This window comes from Nomascus leucogenys, chromosome 2 (assembly GCF_006542625.1).
Source record: "Nomascus leucogenys isolate Asia chromosome 2, Asia_NLE_v1, whole genome shotgun sequence".
In the NCBI taxonomy this organism is placed as follows: domain Eukaryota; kingdom Metazoa; phylum Chordata; class Mammalia; order Primates; family Hylobatidae; genus Nomascus; species Nomascus leucogenys.
The window spans coordinates 150,776,300-150,797,602 of record NC_044382.1 but is presented as its reverse complement, the minus strand read 5'-3'; the positions used below and the strand labels follow the sequence as shown (position 1 = coordinate 150,797,602).

Below are 21,303 nucleotides of genomic sequence, written 5' to 3'. Positions count from 1 at the left end.
CGGGTCCCGTTTGGGGCTCACTGGCTCAGAGGCAAATTCCAACCACCTTACCAGGTGTGATGGCTGCGCAGGCACCCCTGCCCCACCCTCCCGATGCTGACCTGCGGAAGGGACAAGGAAAGGGTGCACAACCGTGCCTGGGCTTGTCTGCTGGTGGCCTTGCAAAACCCCAGCAAGGCAGGGGAGCACCCGAAGGAAAACAGAGCTGGTTCTTAGAGTATTGTGATTGCATTTTTCCTGATAAAGATAGCACACCGCTTGTCATAAGCTGTTTCCCTTCGTTTCTGTGTTTCTTTTCTAATCAAATTACCCCAACTGACACACATTTAAGCAAATAGTTTCATTTCAGGTCACAGGGACTCAGCCCTGCAATCAAGGATCTGAATGAAATTCTTGGCAAAATACAGTAATTAGAAACACAATGAAAGCAGCATTGAAATGTCCCAGCCTCCCCACAACACTAAAAGGAAGTCTGGTTAATTTCCAAATTATATTTAGGATCAACATGCAAGGGGTTCTTTTTCATACGGGCAGAGAAATTAGGACCAGAGATCATTACAATAACCACACAAGACTAGGAATGTAATTATAAAATAAACCATACCCTAGCAAGCAAATTATTTTAATGTGTTTCAAGAATTGAATACTCTGTATGGAATTAAAAACAAAGAGAAAAAAAGCAACGTGCAGAAAATTAATTAAAGAGTTAAGAGACAGAAACTTCGAAATGTCATAAAATTACAAATACAAAAGCAACAAATTAAAAAACATATACGATTGCAGTTTTCAGTAAATCAGTAGCCAGAACATACCCAATGAATCACTTAATCATCAAATATCTCACTGATTTTGAAAGGGGGCTAGTGGTTGATGATTTAACCTCAATCAATCCAAAAGACATGACTCTTTCCTTACACTACAAGCAATCTGGAAAGATGGCTTTAAGTAACTTTGAAAAGGTGGAGTGTCCTTTCTCAAAGGAAACAGACAAGGAAGGGGTTATCCACGCTGCCCCCCACTACCGAAATGTGTACATTCATTCAACTCTGGTAACTAAGGCAACCAAAGGACAATTTCTTTTCTTTTTTTTTTTTTTTTGAGACAGAGTCTTACTCTGTCACCCAGGCTGGAGTGCAGTGGCGCAATCTCAGCTCACTGCAACCTCTGCCTCCTGGGTTCAAGCAATTCTCCTGCCTCAGCCTCCCGAAGAGCTGAGATTACAGGCGACCACGACTACCTAATTTTTGTATTTTAGTAGAGACGGGGTTTCACCATGTTGGTCAGGGTGGTCTCAAACTCTTGACCTCAGGTGATCCGTCCCCCTTGGCCTCCCAAAATGCTGGGAGTACAGGTGTGAGCCACCGCGCCTGGCCACAAAAGACAATTTCTTGAGATCCCCACACACCTTCAGAACCACACATTCTGTTCATGTTAAAAACAAGAAATTAACAACCTCTAAAGCTAAGGACAATGATCCTGCAAAGTGCAAGAATGGTTCATTGTTTCCGCTTTTGTGGATTTCATGTTAAGAATACTTTAAAAGAAAGGGTGGACGGGAGTAAACCAGGAACCCAGTCATATATGTGATCAAGAAATGACCTGTATGGCAAAGGTGAGACGTGGACCAGCCCTCAGGTGTCTCTCCAACTCTGTGCACACCACTGAGGTAGGAGCTCTAGAAGAAATGCAGACCCTCTCAAGGGGGTTAAGGTTTCCTCTTGGCAAATCAGCTGCGGGCTTGAGACAGTCATACCCACGGGCTGCATGCAACTTTGCAAGCAACTTCACAAAATTCTAGAGCTGTATTGCATCAGCGATGGAGAAGGGCAAGATCCAAGACAAAGCCACACGAGGCGAGGTCCTGGTGCTGACCACTGGCCATTTGTTGTCCAGCACAAATCAAGTGGCCGGAGGAAAGGGATCAGGTGGAAAATCCCGGCAGGCATTCTACAAAACAGTTATTAGGAAATTGTATCAAAAAGTATCAAAACATTTCAAAAAACTCTAAAAACTGCCAGGCTTGGCAGATGCGCAGGACAGGGTCTCCAAGTACCTGTGGCGCTGCCCTGCACTCCAGGCATTTATCCTGGAGGCCAGGATGCCACCCCCTCCCCTCCCAGGCACTCAGAATCCACGGAGACACCAGGAGGTCTCAACCTCATCTGCAGCTGCCCCTCCAGGTTTGGGACCAGTGGACGGGGTTCCAACCACGAGCTCCGAGAGCCACAAGGCCCATGAGATGCTGCTGCACCATGGAGGACCAGGGTGAAGGATGAAGGTCAGTGACTCTACAGGGGGGGGGGGGGGGTGTGGCAGGGGTCCCTTCACTTCCCACATTGCTGCAAGTCATTGAACGATCACTTGGCTTAGGGGCCGAGGTACATTGCACCACAGGTGAACACACCTCAGCTCACAAAGTAGGACCCTAGACCTCAGAGGATGGACCCCACTTCCTCTCAGCATTTGGATGCCCACCTCAAAGTTGAACACCCCTTAGGGTTAGTTTCTGGGTCTCCATGAAGTCACCTTATCATGAGTGAGGGCACTCAATACAAATACACACATGCGGTCCTGCTCAGAGCTAGGTCTGAAGTCCCACTTGATAGCCTCAATAAAATGGCAGAACGATAAAAATACCAATTGCGTGCTAAGCACAGTTGATAAAATAATCTCTGTGCATTTTAAACAGCAGGAAGTTTGCTATAAGTAACAAGGGTTCATCAGCTTTCTACTCCCTCCCTTCTATTTTTATAATACATTTATGTCTAAAGCAAACAGCTCTCCAACTTGGGTGAGGACCAAACCCCAAACTTACAACTAATATGAAGTTACAACTCTAATTCTTTAGAAATAAGAAAAGTCCAAACCTCAGTAGAAGCCTGCCATGCTTATTTTGAAATATTAAAAAAAAAAAAAAAGATCCAGGTGTCTTCAAAATTCAAGCAGAACAGCTTGACACACTGACAGTTTAACATGATGACACGCGTGGCTGTTTCCATCTCAAAATGGCAGCCTGCAAGCACCTGTGCCTTCATCGCTCTACTTTAAAAGCCCACTATCGTGACTGTGTAGTTCAAATGGCCACTGCATAGGTACAGCCCAAACTCTGCCCATCTGAGTTAAAAAACATTTTATTCTTTTGAGACAGGGTCTCACTCTGTCATCCAGGTTAGAGTGCAGTGGTGTGATCATAGCTCACTGCAGCCTCAACCTCCCAGGCTCAGGTGATTCTCCCACCTCAGCCTTCCAAGTAGCTGGGACAACCGCATGCCCCACCATCCCTGGCTAATCTTTTGTAATTTTTTTGTAGAGATGGGGTTTTGCCTTGTTGCCCAGGCGTGGTCTCTTCCATTTTCAGTTAGACTGCACAGTAGGGTGAATTTTCAACTTAAAAAGACAAGTAACAAAAACCTGGCCCAGGTACCACCACTGGGTGCCCTTGTGCCCATCCATTGACCCCAACAAGCTCAAAAACCTTTCTTGTCACAGTGTAGCCACCGTCAAATATTAGAAGTTGGCCCACAAGATGAAACTTGTTTATCCTCCCTTTAAAGGAGTGCTCCCAACCTTAGTAATACTAGATTCAAAGCCATGTAAATTACAAACCACCTTAATAGTATCAGGAGAGACATCACAAAATATTAGGCGCAGGACGTCGTATGTAACTGATGAGGCACAAGAAAATCAGAATACAGGCCAGAAGCTCACACATTTCCAGGGACAAGTCCCAGAAGCAAAACATAAAAGAGCTGGCTTAGGCTAAAAACCAATGGCTCTCCTCTCTCCAAGGTCAAAGCTATCCCACTCCCCAAATCACTCACAGAGTCTGTGTGCTCTCCCCAACTTGCCCCGAGATTCAGGCCAAACAACTGCCCGTTTGTTCATGACCCAGGCTGAGATGGGGAGAACAGCCCATGTACAGCATACCCTGCCTTCTGAGGGGTCTACAAGCAATAAAACCTTTCCCGAATAGGAAGGGGGTAAGCTATCCCAAAGTTGGCAGAAGTTCTGCAAAATATGTTTTGTGGGGGTCTGGGACTAGGTATGAGACAAAAGAGTTTTAGGCTCAAAGAAGTTTGGAAATGCTGGGTTGAGACTTCTCAGAACCTTTCATACACCGGAATGCTGCAGAGCTGCAAGAAGAGTTTACAGCCCTTTGGCCTGTTTGTACGCCTTGCAGAACCTCTCAGCAGTCTGTAAGCCTCCAGGAATTTCACATGCAAATAACTACCTAGCTGAATATGCAGACTGCCCTCCTCACTAACCACGGACGGCAGTAAGTTGGCTATTGAAGCTTTCAGTCCCCAAAATGCTCTCATCTTTTCTGGATGGCTACATAAACAGACCACTGAGAACCACAGTAAACCCTGAAGGGAAGGGAAAGGAGGTGCAGCAAAGCAGCAGAAGAAATGGAAATAAAAGTTAACTAAGATTTTTTTCCTAGTCTAATATCAATCTTAACACATTGATCCCCATCCACTTGAGCAGCTGAGAACCCTCTTAAAGGGCAAGCGACATCGAGACCTGCTCTCGGAACTGTCTGCAGGAAGACTGGTGTTAGACTAGGATTTAAGATGAAGCACATCTTGAAGTTTACTGATCTCTGCCATCAGATATTGGGTGAGGTACAGCTCATTCATGCCTTCCTTGGCTCATGCTTAAAACCCATCACACTCCTATCCTCCCATAGTTCTGCACGTTTCTCATCCACTTGGGCAGCTAAGAGCCCTCTTAAAGGACAAGCGACCCTGATACCTGCTCTAGGAACTGTTTGCAGGAGTCAGTGCAGGCCAGCTCCACATCCTGAAGGGGAAGCCATCCGGGTATGAACAGCTCAGAGGCTGAATGGCCCTATCACCCGGGAGGAGCCTGGAGGGTATTCCATCTAATCCTGTGGCTAAGGGGGGTGGAGGAGGGAACACATGGACTTGTTCGAGAATTTGCCCAGCAGCACAAAACTACTCAGAAGCAGAAAACTGGGGCAGGACCTGGCGGGGCAGGGCGGGGGGGTGGAGGGGGGCGGTTAGGGAGCCCTCCACTGCCTTCTCAGGGATCCATATGTGCTCCTCTGTGCGGGAACTTTCAACAGCACCTCAAGATAGAGTCATAGAGAACGATGGCAAATTCCACAGCGCTCACTTTTTCTTTCCTGAGAAATAAACAGATTTGGGAGCTCAGTACATCAGTAATATAAAAGACAGTGGCTTCAGGAAAAAAAAGGAAAAAAATGCACAAATTACACAAAAATATTTATAAAGAGCTTCACACCTTTTTTCGTTTTCGGTTACCTGTAACGTTTTAGAATTCAAGAAGGTTTCCAATGAGGAAAGATGGAATTATTCAGAAACACCGTTCACCTGATACGGAGAACAGCTCCTCAGCGGGAAGTCACCACGTCTCACCTGACAGTCCAGCGAGCTGCGTGGCCCCTGGTCACTCACTCACTCACCCTCATGGGTGCTCTCTGTGCACTCATTTATAAAACAAACACACTGGACCTTGCCAGTGATTCCCAGATGTGGCTAATACCCAGAATTCCAAGAACCAGTTAAAATACAGTTTCTGGGCACCACCTCACCCCCGTTCCTGGTGGTTTTGGATTCCATAATTCTGAGCGGGGCTCAGGAATCTGTATCCTTAAAAGTTCAGCCAGGTTTGGGGAGGCTTGGACTAGGTGACCTAAGAGATCCCTTTGAGGCCCCAAGCTTCACTACAGAAATTTGTGTGTAACCCATGTGCCAGCTACTCTCAGGGGGACGGTTAGCAAGGACCCATGAGGAATCGTAACACGGGGCAAAGACCTGCGAAGATACAAGGGCTCGCTCACTGCCTGGGCCCAGGGTTAGTTATTCAAGCAAGATATGGAAAGTTACAGAGAGTATTTAATTGGTTACTGTGATGTCATAGAAATACCAAGAATCATAAAAGTAAAAAAAGCTGCTAAGTTGTACATAATGTTTCCGGAATACTAAGAAGTTGCTGCTGGTCTACAGAGCCCTGGAAGGTGACGGTGACGATGGTCCCAGGAGGCGCAGCTGGGGTCACTGGCCCCGGTCCTGGTGCCTCTTGCCTTTGCCTTTCTTCTTCTTGTCCTCTGGCCGCGGCTCCAGGGCGCAGACACAGGCGGACCCGCCAGCGATGGCCTTGGGCAGGTCGACGCCTCTGCTCCACTTGTCGGCCTCACGGTCGTACACCTGCACGGTCTTGGAGAAGGCAGTGTTCTCCCAGCTGTAGCCGCCCAGGATGTAGATGCGGCCCTCCCACACCGCCACGCCCGACTCGCTGTTGGCGTGCAGCAGTGGCGCCACGCGGGTCCACTGGTTGCACTGCGGGCTGTAGGCCTCCACGCCCAGCACGTCGAAGCGCTCCATGGACTCGATGTTGTCATCGCTGCCCCCGATGGAGTAGATGCTGTCGCCCAGGCTGCACATGCTGTGCCAGCCGCGGGCCGTGGTCATGGGCCGCCGCTCCTCCCACACGTCTGTCCGGTGGTCGTAGCACAGCAGGTTCTTGCGGTAGGGGCCGATTTGGTAGTCGTGGCCCCCCGAGATGTACACGAAGTCTTTGTAGATGGTGCCCGCGTGGCCGTATGTGAACCTGCAGGGTCGACGGGCAGAGACAGAGGGAGAGCTCAGGGCTGTGCCAGGCTTACCCTCCCCGAGCCGGAAAACAGCCTGCCGTCTTAGGGGGCCATGAGGATTTAAGAATATAGGGAGTGGGCACCCCACGAACACTCTATAAACAGTAGCCGTCATTAGCAAAGAAATGGTGGGGCAGGGCAGGGAAGTGGACAGCTTTGCAGTCAGGCCGCCTCGGCCAGAACCCAGCTTCATTCTCTCTGAGTCTCCCTTGCCCCATCTGGGAAATGGGAATAATCACAGGACCATCACCCTTTTCACAATGGCTGGAAACGACCAGAACGATGAGCTAGCAGGCACACACGCACCCGATGAATCACACATCAAAGAGCAAATACGACACACAGTCCAATTCTAACTGTGCTGGCACTCGGGGAAAGTTTCGCCTACAACCATAGAGACAGCAAAATCAGTGGCTGCCAGGGGCTGTGGGGAGAGGGGAGGGAGGGATGGACAGGGCACACACAGGGGGGTTTAGGGCAGTGAAATGATTCTGCGTGATGTTGTAATGGTGGATTCATGTTGCTTTGTGTTCCTCAAAACCCACAGAACTGTGCCAGAAAGTGGGAACCCTGATGTAAACCAGGGCCTTTAGTGAATAAGAAAGGATCAATAAGGCCAGGTGCAGTGGCTGATGCCTGTCATCCCAGCACTTTGTGAGGCTGAGGTGGGCGGATCTCTTGAGGCCAGGAGTTCAAGACCAGCCTGGCTAACATGGTGAAATCCTGTCTCTACCAAAAATACAAAAATTAGCTGGGCGTGGTGGCAGGCGCCTGCAGTCCCAGCTACTCAGGAGGCTGAGGCAGGAGAACTGCTTGAGCTCAGGAGGCAGAGGTTGCAGTGAGCCAAGATCGCGCCACTGCACTCCGGCCTGGGCGACAAAGAGAGACTCCGTCTGAGAAAACCAAAAACACGAGCGCTTACCCCACACACTTCTAACTCTTAGGGACACCTGGATGTATTCCACAGCAAAGACTGGCTCAGAAAGTGCACTGCTGGGTGCTGCAACAGGGAACTGGTGGAAAAAATGGTGTGCACCTTCTGCTAATCCCGTGGAGACAGTAAATGCTCGATACATGCACATCGGAATGCAGGGGAGACTGAGGAGGGTGAGGCGGCCACCCGGGGGCACTCCCTGCATCTGGATGCAGGTTTCACAAAGAGCACCGCATCTGCTCTGCACAACAGTATTGTGGGGTGGGTATGATTATCGTCTCCCTCTACAGATGAGGAACTAAAGGCCGGGCGGGGTGGAGACCCATGCTTGAGGCTTAGATCTAGCACAGATACCCCCGTCTCTTTGAACTCCTCCTGCCCAAGCTCAGGGAGATCCTCAGGTCAGGCCCTCACCCTCTGAAACTCAGCAACTGCACAGACTCAGCCATGGAGGGATGTCCGTTGTGGCAGCAGAGCTGACCCTTGCCCTAAGTCTGAAACCACAGCCCGGACTGTGCACCATTACGCCCTCTGCCCCTCATGGTGTACCCACTCTTCCCGACAAGCCAGAAGATTTCATTCCTGGAACTGGAGGCCAACGTGCCCAGAAAGTGAGGCACGTGGACTGAACTATGTCCCTTAAAACATCCCATTTGGAGAGCCTTCCACCAAGCCCCAGATCACCTTGGCAAGCCGGCCACATAGGACCAGGAGTCAGTCTTGGGACTGTACGTCTCTACCGAAGAGAGCGCTCCGTTCTCATTCCGGCCGCCAACAGCCACCAGCATGTCTTCGATGGAGGCAAGGTAGAAATCCACACGGCGCTGGTTCATGGAGGCCACCTGTGGAGGTGAGATACCTGTACTTTCCCTTCCCCGAACCGAGGAGAGCATCAACATCTGGCGCCGCGTTTCCCAAATGTGTCTGCTGAACACGCAGCTGCGAAGAATGTTTGGGAAAGGCAACTGCACCTGAATAAAGAGCGCTTCTTCAGGCGGGAGCTCTGAGCCCCTGAGGTTTCACCAAGATGCTCTGAATCCCCAAAAGTGGGAAGGAGACGCTCTGAGTCCCCAAAAGGGGTATGGAGATGCTCTGAACCCCCGAACTTGTCTGGTCATGTGGACAGCTGGGTGGATGGGAACTCTGTGGGTCACAGGGGTCAGAATTGCTGATCTAGTGGCTTTATGAAATAAAAATTCATCTTTCCTCTCCCCGCATCAGATTGGTAAAGTTAGTGCTGCTTTGCCACTCTGTGTTAACAGAGCAGGATGTGGCATTTGACAGAAAATTAAACAGAAGAGGCCGGGCGCACTGGCTTACACCTGTAATCCCGGCACTTTGGGAGGCCAAGGTGGGTGGATTACCTGAGGTCACAGAGTTCGAGACCAGCCTGGACAACATGGTGAAACCCCGTCTCTACTAAAAATACAAAAATTAGCCAGGTGTGGTGGCGGGCGACTGTAATTCCAGCTACTCGGTAGGTTGAGGCACCAGAATTGTTTGAACCTGGGAGGCGGAGGTTGCAATTAGCCGAGATCGTGCCACTGCACTCCAGCTTGGGTGACAGAACAACTCTGTCTCAAAAAAAAAAAAAAAAAAAAAAAGGTAGAAGAGCCAACTTTTTTTTTTTTTCTTTTTTTTAAACGAATCCAAGCCAAACACACAGGGAGCAAAAGCAAGTTCCCGCGGGAGGCAAGGTTCAGGCTGCCACTGCTGCCAGGCTTCGGGGAGGAGGCTCCAAAGCCAGGGACCCTTTCCAGTGGCGAGACTTCGACCTTGGACGGCGGTCTCAGATTTCTGAGAGTAAAATCAAAAGGTCAGCTGGAGTCCATTCTGACTGAGTTTTGAGCTGAGAACAGCACTGAGTTGGGCGTGACGCTGAGGTGTGAATATAAAGGCTGAGACGGACTGTCCTGGGGAGCGAGTGGCTGGAGAGCGCTCCCAGCAGAAAGGAGACGCCTTCCCTATGCCAGGGGCTTGCCAATCAACATGAGCTACTGCACTCCCTGTCCCCCATCTATTCCCAGAAGGGGAATCCAAAATGTGGAGAGGACAAGAATCTGAAATTTCCTAGCTATGACCTAGCCAGGCTGGGATGAGACCTCAGGTCTGACATCAAGGCCCACGCTCTTCCCAGAATCAGGCCACAATACATGCCCAAGGGCCAGATGTGAGCACTAGTGGCCTCCTGAAACTATCTCCCAAAATGCTTCCAGAGGAGCCCCACAGAGACTCCAGGACCTGGGGACATTGAACCATGGATCAAACATCTAGACCCATGCTACTGTCCAATAGGGTAGCCACGCCTCGTGTGGCCACATACACTTACACATCAATCGGTTAAAGTGAAATAAAATTGAAAAGTGACTTCTTCAGTTGCAATGGCCACACTGCAAGGGCTCAGTCGCCACATGTGGCTGTGGCTACCGTATCGGGAAGTACAGACAGACCCTTCCACCTGCACAGAAAGCCCCGCCGGCAGCGCTGCTCTGAACGATGACGGACCCCTCGAAGGGGTGGGTCGGCTCTCCCTCTCCCCGTCCAGGGTGCAGGCCCAGGGTATGCTGCTCGTCACTTTATTGTCACACCTCGTTCAGAAGCAGGATAGTTCTCAAGGCCCCAGAGAGGTAAGGAAAGTCAAGGCTAGGTTAAGGAAACCGAGAGTCCTCAAGAAAAAAGAAATAATCTGGCTTTAATCTCACCTTGATCCACTGTTTACAGCGGGGGTCATACCTATAAAGAAGATTGGAGGCCGCATCCCCTCCGTTGTCCCGTGAGAAGCTGCCGCCGGCGATGAAGATGAAGCCCCCCAGCACTGCGACACAATGGTGGCTCCGCCGGGCGGGCAGCGGCGTCTCTTTGACCCACTGCTCGCTCTTGGCGTCCAGGTAGCAGGTGTCGTCACTGAGCTCCAGACACCGCTCGGAGACCTCGCCGCCCACAAACAGCAGGCGCTCCTGGTTGGTGCGCAGCGCCGTGCGCTTGGTCTGCATGACGGGCTGGGCCGCCAGGTTGTTGTGGTAGCGCACAGCCTCCTCAATGAAGCCCTCGCAGTTGGCCTCCTTGGGCAGCAGCGAGCACACGGCCGGCTTAACGCGGTGCAGCAGGTCGTTCTTGGGGATAAGCGGGAAGTGGATGTTCTCCAGCACCTGGCGGGCGTGGGCCTCGCGCTCGGGCTGCTGTGTCAGCCACTGCAGGGCGGCCTGCAGGAGGTCGTGCTCACACTCCCGCTGCACCTCGCTGCTGCTCAGGTAGACACACAGCTTCTGCATGGAGACGTTCTGCAGGAAGTCGGGCGTAAAGGACAGTGTGCCGAAGTGGTTCAGGATGAAGCCGTCGATGAAGGCATCAAGCCGCTTGAGGCTGTAGATGGAGGCCAGCTCCTGCAGGTACAGGTAGTTGTCCTCGCTCACCTCCTGCTCCAGGTACTCGCAGCAGAAGTCTACCACCGTCCAGATCTGCAGCAGGTGAGCCGTCTCCAGGACATAGTCGATGTTGCCGCCATCCAGCAGCAGCTCCCCGCCGTACAGGAAGTCCACCACGGCCTTGAGCCCGATATAGGAGGCGCCAATCAGCTCCACCTCCTTCTGGAAAGCTTCCCGCATGCCGATGGTGAACATGGAGTTGAAGTAGTCGCTGCACACGGCCAGCAGGTTGCGGTGGGCTGGCACACGCTGCTCATCGGCCACCAGGACGACGTCGCAGAAGAGGCCGCGGAGACGCTGCTCGTTCAGCCGCTGCAGCACCGTGCTTGAGTGGTCGGCCCAGCGGTATACCTGGACAGAGAAGACACATCAGAAACGGCACAGCAGCCTGTTCAGCCCTGGTCCAACCCAGTGGGTCCTGACCAGCATTTTCAACAAAATGAAATTGAAGAAAACAGGAAATAAAATGCTGCATCAGAGGGCGCTGCAGGAAGTACAGGTGTTTCTGAGTATGCCTGTGTATCGTGTGTTTTTTGCTTCCTTCTCTTATTAATATAATTTCTTTCTTTCTTTCTTTTTTTTTTTTTTTTAAACAGAGCCTTGCTCTGTCACCCAGGCTGGAGTGCAGTGCCACAACCTCAGCTCACTGCAACCTCTGCCTCCCGGGTTCAAGTGATTCTCCTGCCTCGGCCTCCTGAGTAGCTGGGACGACAGCCCGGCTACTGGAGTTTGAGAGCAGCCTGGCCAACATGGTGAAACCCTGTCTCTACTAAAAATACAAAATTTAGCCAGGCATGGTGGCGTGTGCCTGTAATCCTAGCTACTCAGGAGGCTGAGGCAGGAGAATTGCTTGAACCCAGGAGATGGAGGTTGCAGTGAGCCGAGATCACACCACTACACTCCAGCCTGGGAGACAGAGCAAGAACTCCATCTCAAAAAACAAAAAACAAACAAAACAAACAACAAGAAAAAACAAAAAACAAACCAAAAAAACCCCAAACCAAACAAGACAACAATTCAACCCAGGCATGGTGGCTCACACCTGTAATCTCAATGCTTTGTGAGACTGAGGTGGGAGAATCACTTGAGGTCAGGAAGTTCAAGACCAACCTGGGCAACAGAGCGACATTCCTGTCTTAACAAAATATTTAAAAATTAGCTGGGCGTGGTGGCATTCGCCTGTAGTCCCAGCTACTCAGGAGGCTGAGGCAGGAGGAGCGCTCAAGCCCAGGAGCTTGAGGCTGCAGTGAGCCATGATTGTGCCACTGCACTCCAGCCTGGATGACAAAAAGAAACCCTGTCTTTAAATATATAAATGAATGAATTCAACAGAGGGAGAAAACAGATAATTGAAAACTATCACATAGATAACTGGTCTATTCCAGGGTGACTGAGGTAAAGAACTAGCTGGGCACTAACCCTGAAGAGGGGAAATGCGGTGAGAGGAGGAAAACTGACCGAGGGCTATTAGGTATTAGCAGCTATGTGGTTCAACTTTTTTTTTTTTTTTGGAGACAGGGACTCACTCTGTTGCCCAGGCTAGAGTGCAGAGGCACAATCTCGGCTCACTGCACCCTTGACCTCCTGGACTCAAGTGATTCACCCACCTCAGTCTCCTGAGTAGCTGGGACAACTGGTGTGTGCCACCACGCCTGGCTAATTTTAAAAATTTTTTGTAGAGACAAGGTCTCACTATGTTGCCCTTGACCTCCTGGGCTCAAGTGATTCTTCCGCCTTAGCCTCCTGAGTAACTGGGACTACAGGCACACACTACCACGCCTGTCTGATTTTTACAATTTGGATGGACAGGGTCTCCCTAAGCTGCCCAGGCTCTGAATTCTTAAAAGTTACTTCTTAACATGTGTCCTACAGCAGTAGGTTTTATTTTTTTCTTCCCTTTCGAATCTTCTTTTTGTTGCCGTGCATGCATTTGTCATTGAGACACTTTATTTCCCTGTGGTATTTCCACGTCCAGTCAATTCCAACAGCAACTTCTCTGTCCATGTTACAGGAGCAGGCCACATTCTCACAGCCTGTGGAGGATGCCAAACAGATCCGACCTGGCATTTCCTTCTGAGTTCAGAGGGCAGGCTCTCCTGCTCTTCCATTCTAGGCTGGCTTTTTGGTTCACAGGTGACACGCGTGCAGATCTCCATTTATCCTGTTACTCACAGAGAGACCCACGCTGGCCTACACTGGGCTTTTAAATTTTTTCTCATTTTTAGAAAGAGGGTCTTGCTCTGTTTCCCAGGCTGGCATGCAACAGTAGATCAGAGATCACTGTAGCCTGAAACTCCTAGGCTCAGCCGGGCACGGTGGCTCACACCTGGAATCCCAGTACTTTGGGAGGCCGAGGCGGGCAGGTCACCTGAGGTCAGCAGTTCGAGACCAGCCTGACCAACATGGTGAAACCCTATCTCTACTAAAAATACAAAATTAGCTGGGTGTGGTGGCGGGCGCCTGTCATCCCAGCTGCTCAGGATGCTGAGGCAGGAGAATCACTTGAACTCCGGAGGCAGAGGTTGCAGTGAGCCATCGCACTCCAGCCTGGGCAACATGAACAAAACGCCATCTCAAAAACAAAACAAAACAAAACAAAACTAGTCTCAAGCAATCCCTCTGCTTCAGCCTCCTTGGCAGCTGGGACTACAGGTGTGTGCCACCATATCCAGCTATTTTTTACTTTTATTTTTTTAGAAATGGGGTCTCACTACATTGCCCAGGCTGATCCTGAGCTCCTGAGTTCAAACGATCCTCCTGCCTCAGCCTCCCAATGTGCTGGATTACAGGTATAAGCCACTGTGCTAGGCCTCAGCTTCTCATTATGCAGGAAGACACTGAGCGGAGGCCCCTCTTGGATGCGAGCTGAAGGAAGGAAATTAAAAAGTACTACAGTGGCAGGTGATCAAGTCATAGTACAGGCTTAGCGACCTGAGAGACGTACATGAGAGCATGAGGCGGCTATCCGCCACCCGGGGCCCCTGGCTGTCTCCATGCTGGTGAGGGTGCTGGCCCTACCACGCTTAGATGGAGATACACACAACCCCAGAATGCAGTGTAAAAAATGAAAGAGCCCAGGGGGCGGGACTGGGGAAAGCCCCAGGGAACGGCTGCCGAGGGGAGACACCGGCTCCAGTGAGCTGGGGCAAGGGGCAAGAACAGCGTTGTTTCCAAAACTGGGTTTCTGTTCTAAGTGGGCTGGAGTGATGCTGTTCCCGGGTACAATCAGCTGCAATCTGCTTCTGGTGTTTTGGCATAGCTGCATAGACGACGAGTTTCCAAAAACAAAGACACACTAGTTCCCCCTTTTTTTTTTTTTTTTTTTTGATACAGAGCCTCCCTCTGTTGCCCAGGCTGGAGTGCAGTGACTCGATCTCGGCTCACTGCAGCCTCCGCCTCCCAGGTTCAGGCGATTCTCCTGCCTCAGCCTCCTGAGTAGCTGGGACTACCGGCATGTACCACCATGCCCGGCTAATTTTGTATTTTTAGTAGAGGCAGGGTTTTGCCATTTTGGCTAGGCTGGTCTTAAACTCCTGACCTCAGGTGCCACCGCTCCTGGTCTATATATATATATATATAATCAGTAGAGACGGGGTTTCACCATGTTGGCCTCGAACTCCTGACCTCAAGTGATCCATCCACCTCAGCCTCCCAAAGTTCTAGGATTCCAGGCGTGAGCCACTGCACCTGGCCAATTTCCCAATTATAAAGGGACATTGGTAACAGAGTTTCCGCATTTCAGGTAACTTAGAAACTCCAATCCACAGCATTCTCTGATGATGTGAGTCCTGTTCATTTCTCTATTTCCTATTTTAGTGCCTTAATCAGATGCAAGGCCGAGCAGAGGGAGAAACTCAGGTTGTCAGGGGCTTACACCTGGGAGGAGGCAGCAGGTACGGGGTATTAGATGTGGAAAAAGAATTTAGCATCAACATGGAACAACACTTTTTTTTTTTTTTGAGACAGGGTCTTGCTCTGTCACTTAGGTTGGAGTACAGTGGTGGGATCAAAGCTCACTGCAACCTCTACCTCCTGGGCTCAAGTGAGCCTTCCACCTCAGCCTCCTGAGGAGCTGGGACTACAGGTGTATGCCACCAGGCCCGGCTAATTTTTGTATCTTTTGTAGAGATGAGGTTTAGCCACGTTGTCCAAGCTGGTCTCAAACTCCTGAGCTGATGAGATCCTCCCACCTCGGCCTCCCAGGATGCTGGGATTACAGGCGTGAGCCACTGTGCCTGGCTGAGCAACACATCTTAGGGCAGATAGGTGAACAGACACTGTGGCCACACAGTGCGAAGACGCCAACATGCTGAGAATGCACAATCTACCACTACAAACTACATGCAGCAACACGGGTGAGGCTCAGAGGCACAATGTTGCACAAAAGAAGCCACAGACAAGAGTAGCCGACTTCGGATCCCATTGAGATAAAGTTCAAAAGCGGATGAAACCACAGTGGTGGGGGTGGGACAGCGACCATCTTTTTTTTTTTTTTTTTTTGAGACAGAGTTTCACTCTGTCGCCCAGGCTGGAGTGCAGTGGCGCAATCTCGGCTCACTGCAAGCTCCGCCTCCCGGGTTCACACCATTCTCCTGCCTCAGCCTCTCCGAGTAGCTGGGACTACAGGCGCCCGCCACCACGCCTGGCTAATTTTTTTGTATTTTTAGTAGAGACGGGGTTTCACTGTGGTCTCTATCTCCTGACCTCGTGATCCGCCCGCCTCGGCCTCCCAAAGTGCTGGGATTACAAGCGTGAGCCACCGCGCCTGGCCTACAGCGACCATCTTGAGTGTAACAACTCGGAGGGTTTGGTAGTATTCTGTTTTTTGCCCTGCTGGGTGCTGGCAACATAGGTGTGTTTAATGCCTAGAAATTCATGGGTACACTTTTTAAAAATAAAAAGAAACAGGCCAGTCATGGTGGCTCATGCCTGTAATCCCAACACTTTGGGAGGCCAAGGCTGGCGGGTCATGAGGTCAAGAGATCAAGACCATCCTGACCAACATGGTGAAACCCTGTCTCTACTAAAAATACAAAAATTAGCCCGGCGTGGCGGCACGCACCTGTAGTCCCAGCTCCTCAGGAGGCTGAGGTGGGAGGCTCACCCAGGAGGTAGAGGCTGCAGTGAGCTTTGATCGCACCACTGTACTCCAACCTAAGTGACAGAGCAACACCCTGTCTCAAAAAAAAAAAAAAGTTAGAAACATCATCCAGTGACAAAGAACCCTAGTCCTAAGAGATTCAGTTCAGAGAGAAACAAACTCAGGGTCCTGGCGTTAAGGGACAAACACTTCCAGTGCTGTCAAACTTAGAAAGCAGCAGTGTCTCCCAAGCCAAGCTCCCAACCAAAGCCCTTGTGAGCAAGCAGCAAGGCCCCTCTGGGTTTTCACATTCGATGAAGCTGGGCTTGGCAGGAACCTTCTTGGGGAACTCACGTGAGAACAGGAGGTCATATTTCAGGAGCGCCAACCTCTCTTGAAAATGACAGCCAGTTTTTCTTTTAGAATCTGTAGAATCTCTTTTCCCCTTTTTCTCAACTCTATAGGCTGCTCCCAGCTCCCTTCATCCTAAGAAGTGTTTCTGTATCTTTTTTCATTATTGCCCCCCAAGAAGGCTTTTAAGATTTTTTTTCCCTAATAGCCTCCCCAGCAAAATTTTAACATCACAGATGCACTGTATGTCTGCTCATGTACTGTATGTATAATTGTGTCTTATGCATAACAGGAGTAAAATTCCTTCCACCCTCCAGAGAACCAATTTTCTCCCACTTCAGGGCAGTATCATACTCATTGAGAATCCATGATCTGAGGTAACCATAAGATTTAATCTCCAAAAGGGATACCTCTAAAGAACAGAGAGCATTACGAAGATTTATAACGAGGAAACAGTTTACCAGGAACCTCATACCAATGGCTCCCCAACTCTTTACCAATAGCAGCTGTGGGGACAGGAGTTTATGGAAAGTATAGCAGCCGGGTCTGGCTCTTGGAGTTTAATGTCGCAGGTGGGAACAGGCTACATATTTCTAATTGGAACTCCCCCAGTAGCCTGGCTCTGGGGAACTTATCCTCACTTGCTCTTAGGTCCCAGGGAATCATGACCGGCCCTTGGGGTCCGGGTACACAGTGTGTTGCCCTCACCCTAAGGTAGAAGGCTGGGTTCTCAATGGACCCGTCCTTGGAGTTTTTGAGCCCCAAGCAGGCATGGGAATCCCAGTTTTCTTCCCGTCCCATCCACCTCCTTGGGTTAACGAATGAGTCAAGGTGTCACAAAAAGAAAGCTCTGGAATGTCACATGGAAAAACGAAGACGTCTGGCCTTAGCGTCTCTAACATCCCTCATACTTCCCACTCTCTGATTTTACGAAAATTTCCACTCCTTGCCCATTTCCACCTTTACTTGTCATTAAGGAGATTGACAACACCAATGACAAAAAAAATCAGCCTGTGATTAGAAATAAGTCAATCAGAAAAAGGATCACACTTCTTAGGCAATTTGCATAGGTGGTGAGTGAACATTCACAGACCTTAGATGATTCGCTGATCTTGTATGGCCGAGACACTCGTGTCTGCCTGCTTCCCTCCATCATTAAAGAGATTTCAGCCCTAGGAGAAGAACAGAATTTCTGAGCATGCAGTCATAATTCGAGGTAATTCATTAATTTCAGGCCCTGCTAGCAGATACCAAGGATGACAGTGAAAACAGTCACACGGAGGAAGGAGGGAGGGAGGACCACGCACTGCAAAGAACTCTTTTACACTGAGTTGAGAGATCGGGTTGTTAGAATTGGACAGAACATTTAACTCGCATTCCTTTATCATCTAAAATCTGACATCATGTCATTTAGTTCACTTCCTACAAATAATTACCTTTTGGCTACATCAAAGTTATAATGATAAGTTATCATTTCGGAGCCCAGAATACAGCCCTCGAACCAAGCTAAGGGACTTACATATGCCATCTCATTTAACCCCCATGACGATTATACTTGGCCAGGCTGATACCGCTTATCTCATTTCAGATGAGGATACTGATCTCATGGTCACAAAGCTAGTAAACGGCCGAGAATCACGCCTCGGTCTGTCCAGCTTCAAAACCTGGATCCATCACCATGACACGCTGCTGAATGGGGCCCAGGTTCGAGAGTGTCACAGTTTAAAAATATCATGATGCAGATGAGGATGTGGTACAGCGATGACTATCATGTACACAGTACATTCTAGACACACACTGTCCCCAAGTGCTTCTCTGTATCTTCACTCACTTAGTCCCCATTGCAACCCCATGAGGCCAGCACTGTGACTGGAGGATGCTGAGAGCGGTGAGGTGAAATAACCTGCCTGGTGTCACACAGCTGGGAACTGGCAGAATTGGGATTCCAGCTCAGGGAAGCGTCCATGCTCTCTAAATCTTAGGCTACACTGCCTGGCTCTTGGGTGGGGGATTACTGCAGACAGAGTTAGGCTTTGGTGTGTGTGGGGCGGGGGAGGGCAGGACGGGCAGGTGCTTCAAAGATGGAAGGGAACACAGAGAAGGGACTTTGCCAACTAATATTAGCACAAGTCACATACTGAGACCAAGGTTTTAAAGAGGATTTTTTCCCCCTGCTATTTCAGTTCATGAGAAGAGGTTGTTACCTACTGAACAAATAGTCTTCACTAATAAAGAACAATGTGACAAGAAGTCAGCACTGTTCTTAGATAACTGGAGACACAGGGAGGGCACTCCAGTGTTCCCACGGAAGGAATGAATTCGGGCACAGTCCGTCCCGTGCAACTCCCCTAGGGAGAGAAGAGGCAACTAGATTCCTCTCGACAAACTAGAAACTTTGTGACAATGACGAGCTGTTCCCACCCCCCGCCCTCCTGACTGCCCCTAGGACACTGGAGAGCCCAGAGAGGGAAGAGGAGAAACCCAGCGTTCGTGCAATGCCCACCGCGGACCCGACTTCATTCCACCTTCACCCTCTGAGACAGGTGCCACCGTCGTTCCCACAGTGAGACCTGGCGCTCGGGTGCCCCGGGGGGGTTGCCCAAGGTCACAGAGCAGCAAGCAGCAGGTGCCCTTTCTCTCCACCGCCCCAGGCAGCCTGCCAGGGCTCAACCAGGCCCTCTAACGCTCAACGCTTTATTTTCTAGGCCAAGATACCTAGAGAGAGTTCCCGGGGCCGGAGGCTCCCTGCTGTCTCCTGCAAGTGCGTGGGGGTGGGGTCTGATTTCCACCCGTGTTGGACGTCAGCGGCCTCCGACGCTTTTTAGGAGCAGGTGAAGGGTCAAGGCCACCCCCAAACACAGTGACAATCCCAAGTCACTGGAAAAGGTCTTCCAGGAAACATGGGATCGCAGGCCCCGTCCGGCCGGGGGTTTCCCAGAGAGCCTCCTCCCCAAGCTCCCTCCCGACCTCATCGTTGGAGAAAGCGACGCTGCTGACACCGGCTCGCCGGCGGGGTCTCCGGGGACGGCGCTGTCCTTCGCTCGGACCCTGCAGCCCAGGCGGAACTCAGCGCAACGGCCGCCCAGCAGGCTCCAGCCAGCGGCGAGGAGGCGGAGTCGCGACGGCCCGGGGCGGGGGCCACTCACCTGCCACGCGCGGGGCGGTCCGCACAGGCCGCACCTGTGTCACCTGCGGGGGCGGCGGCCTCTCTCCCGGCCTCTTCCCCCGGCCGCGGCGCCCCAACTCGCCCACCCGCCCGCCCCGGCACCAAGGGGCGCAGGGGGGTCGCGGCTCGCGGGGGCCGGGGACCCTCCCGATCTCCGCCAGCCCCCTGCCCCGGCCGAGCGCGGCTTCCCGGCGGTCCCGGGCTGGAGGGTGGGCGCGCGCGGAGGCCCACCTGGCAGGACGCGCTACGGACGCGGCGGGGACAGCCCCGGCGGCGGGGCCGGGCGGTCGGGGCGGCGGTGCCCGGGTTCAGGAGACCCCCGGCCAGCCCGCTGCGCAGCCATGGCTCCGCCAGGAAGTGCGAGGCCGAGGGCGGAGGCGGCGCGCTCGGCCAATGGCGGCGGGCGCGGGGAGGCGGGGCCGGGCGGCGCGGGGCGGGGCCTGCGGCGGAGGGCGGGACGCGGGGTCCGTGGGGTGAGCTCGCGGGGTGGACGCCCACCTCGTCCATGCCCCGGGGATCCCCGGTGTCCACCTCACCACGACGCCCGACTCCGTCCCTTCAAAGGCAGGCCCCAGCCCCGCCGCGCGAAATGCTCCCTGGTGCCACCCACCATCACGGACGCAGGGCCACGGCGGGGACCAGACACGCAGGGTCCCGGGCCTCGAGGCACCGACGCGTGCGCTGGGACCTCTTTGCTGGCCCAGAGTCGCCGAGACGGGCACCGCGCCTTTCGCCTCCTTCCGGGCTGAGCGGGAGCGTCCCTGCGGCCACCCTGCGGCGAGGCCTTTGCTGACCACTCTGCTTAAAGTCACATCCCCTCTCTCTCCACCCAACTTCCAACCGCATGCTTCACTTGAGCTCTTATCAGCGTCTAATATTCCAAATAATGTACTGGTTTATTCGATTTATTGTCTCTCCTCCCTACCAGAAACCCTCCAGGGCAGGGTTTACTGTTAGTTCTCTTCCTTACTGGGCCCCCAAGACTGGCACACAGTAGGTGCTCAGTAAATATGTGTGGAATGAATGAATGTAACCTTCATCGATCTATCTATCAATTGTCACACTTCGCTCATGCTACAGCGGGATGAACCTTGGAGACGTAATACTTAGTGAAAGAAGTCAGACACAAAAGACCACACACTGCATGATTCCGTGTATGTGAAATGTACGGAAGAAGCCAATCCATAGAGACAGAAGGTAGATGAGTGGTTGCCGGGGGCGGGGAGTTGCTGGAGTGGGAAATGGCTGCTGAAGGATCAGCGATTTCTTTTGTGTAGTGCTCACTACAGCCTCCACCTCCCAGGCTCAAGTGATCCTCCTGCCTCAGTCTCTCATGCAGCTGGGACCACAGGTGCCGGCTGCCACACCTGGCTATTTTTTTTTTCTTTGATTTTTATAGAGACAGGGTTTCAGTTTGTTGTCCAAGCTGGTCTTGAACCCCTGGGCTCAAACAATCCTCGTGCCTCGGTCTCCCAAAGTGCTGGGATGGCATGTGTGAGCCAGCACACCCAGCCCACTTACAGGATCTTTATTATTTATTTATTTATTTATTTATTTATTTATTTATTTTTTGAGACAGAGTCTGTCACTCAGGCTGGAGTGCTATGGCTCAATCTCAGCTCACTGCAGTCTCCACCTCCTGGGTTCAAGCGATTCTCCTGCCTCAGCCTCCCGAGTAGCTGGGATTACAGGCGCCCAACACCATAC

General features: G+C 51.5%; 1 protein-coding gene across 2 annotated transcripts; it reads right to left on the bottom strand.

Moving 5' to 3' along the window:
* Positions 1–476: 476 nt before the first annotated feature.
* Positions 477–19,976, bottom strand: KLHL36 (kelch like family member 36). 2 transcript variants are annotated; one of them, XM_030819469.1, is made up of 5 exons: positions 19,828–19,976; positions 17,524–17,602; positions 10,277–11,350; positions 8,259–8,416; positions 477–6,597 (listed from the first exon to the last, which is right to left on the bottom strand). In XM_030819469.1, the coding sequence occupies exons 2-5, from the start codon at positions 17,584–17,586 to the stop codon at positions 6,042–6,044; spliced, it is 1,851 nt and encodes a 616-aa protein (XP_030675329.1). In that variant the 5' UTR covers positions 17,587–17,602; positions 19,828–19,976; the 3' UTR covers positions 477–6,041. The 2 variants fall into 2 exon arrangements, with proteins under 2 accessions (XP_030675329.1, XP_030675335.1); XM_030819475.1 differs by lacking the exon at positions 19,828–19,976 and adding an exon at positions 19,577–19,781.
* Between the last annotated feature and the right edge of the window lie 1,327 nt (positions 19,977–21,303).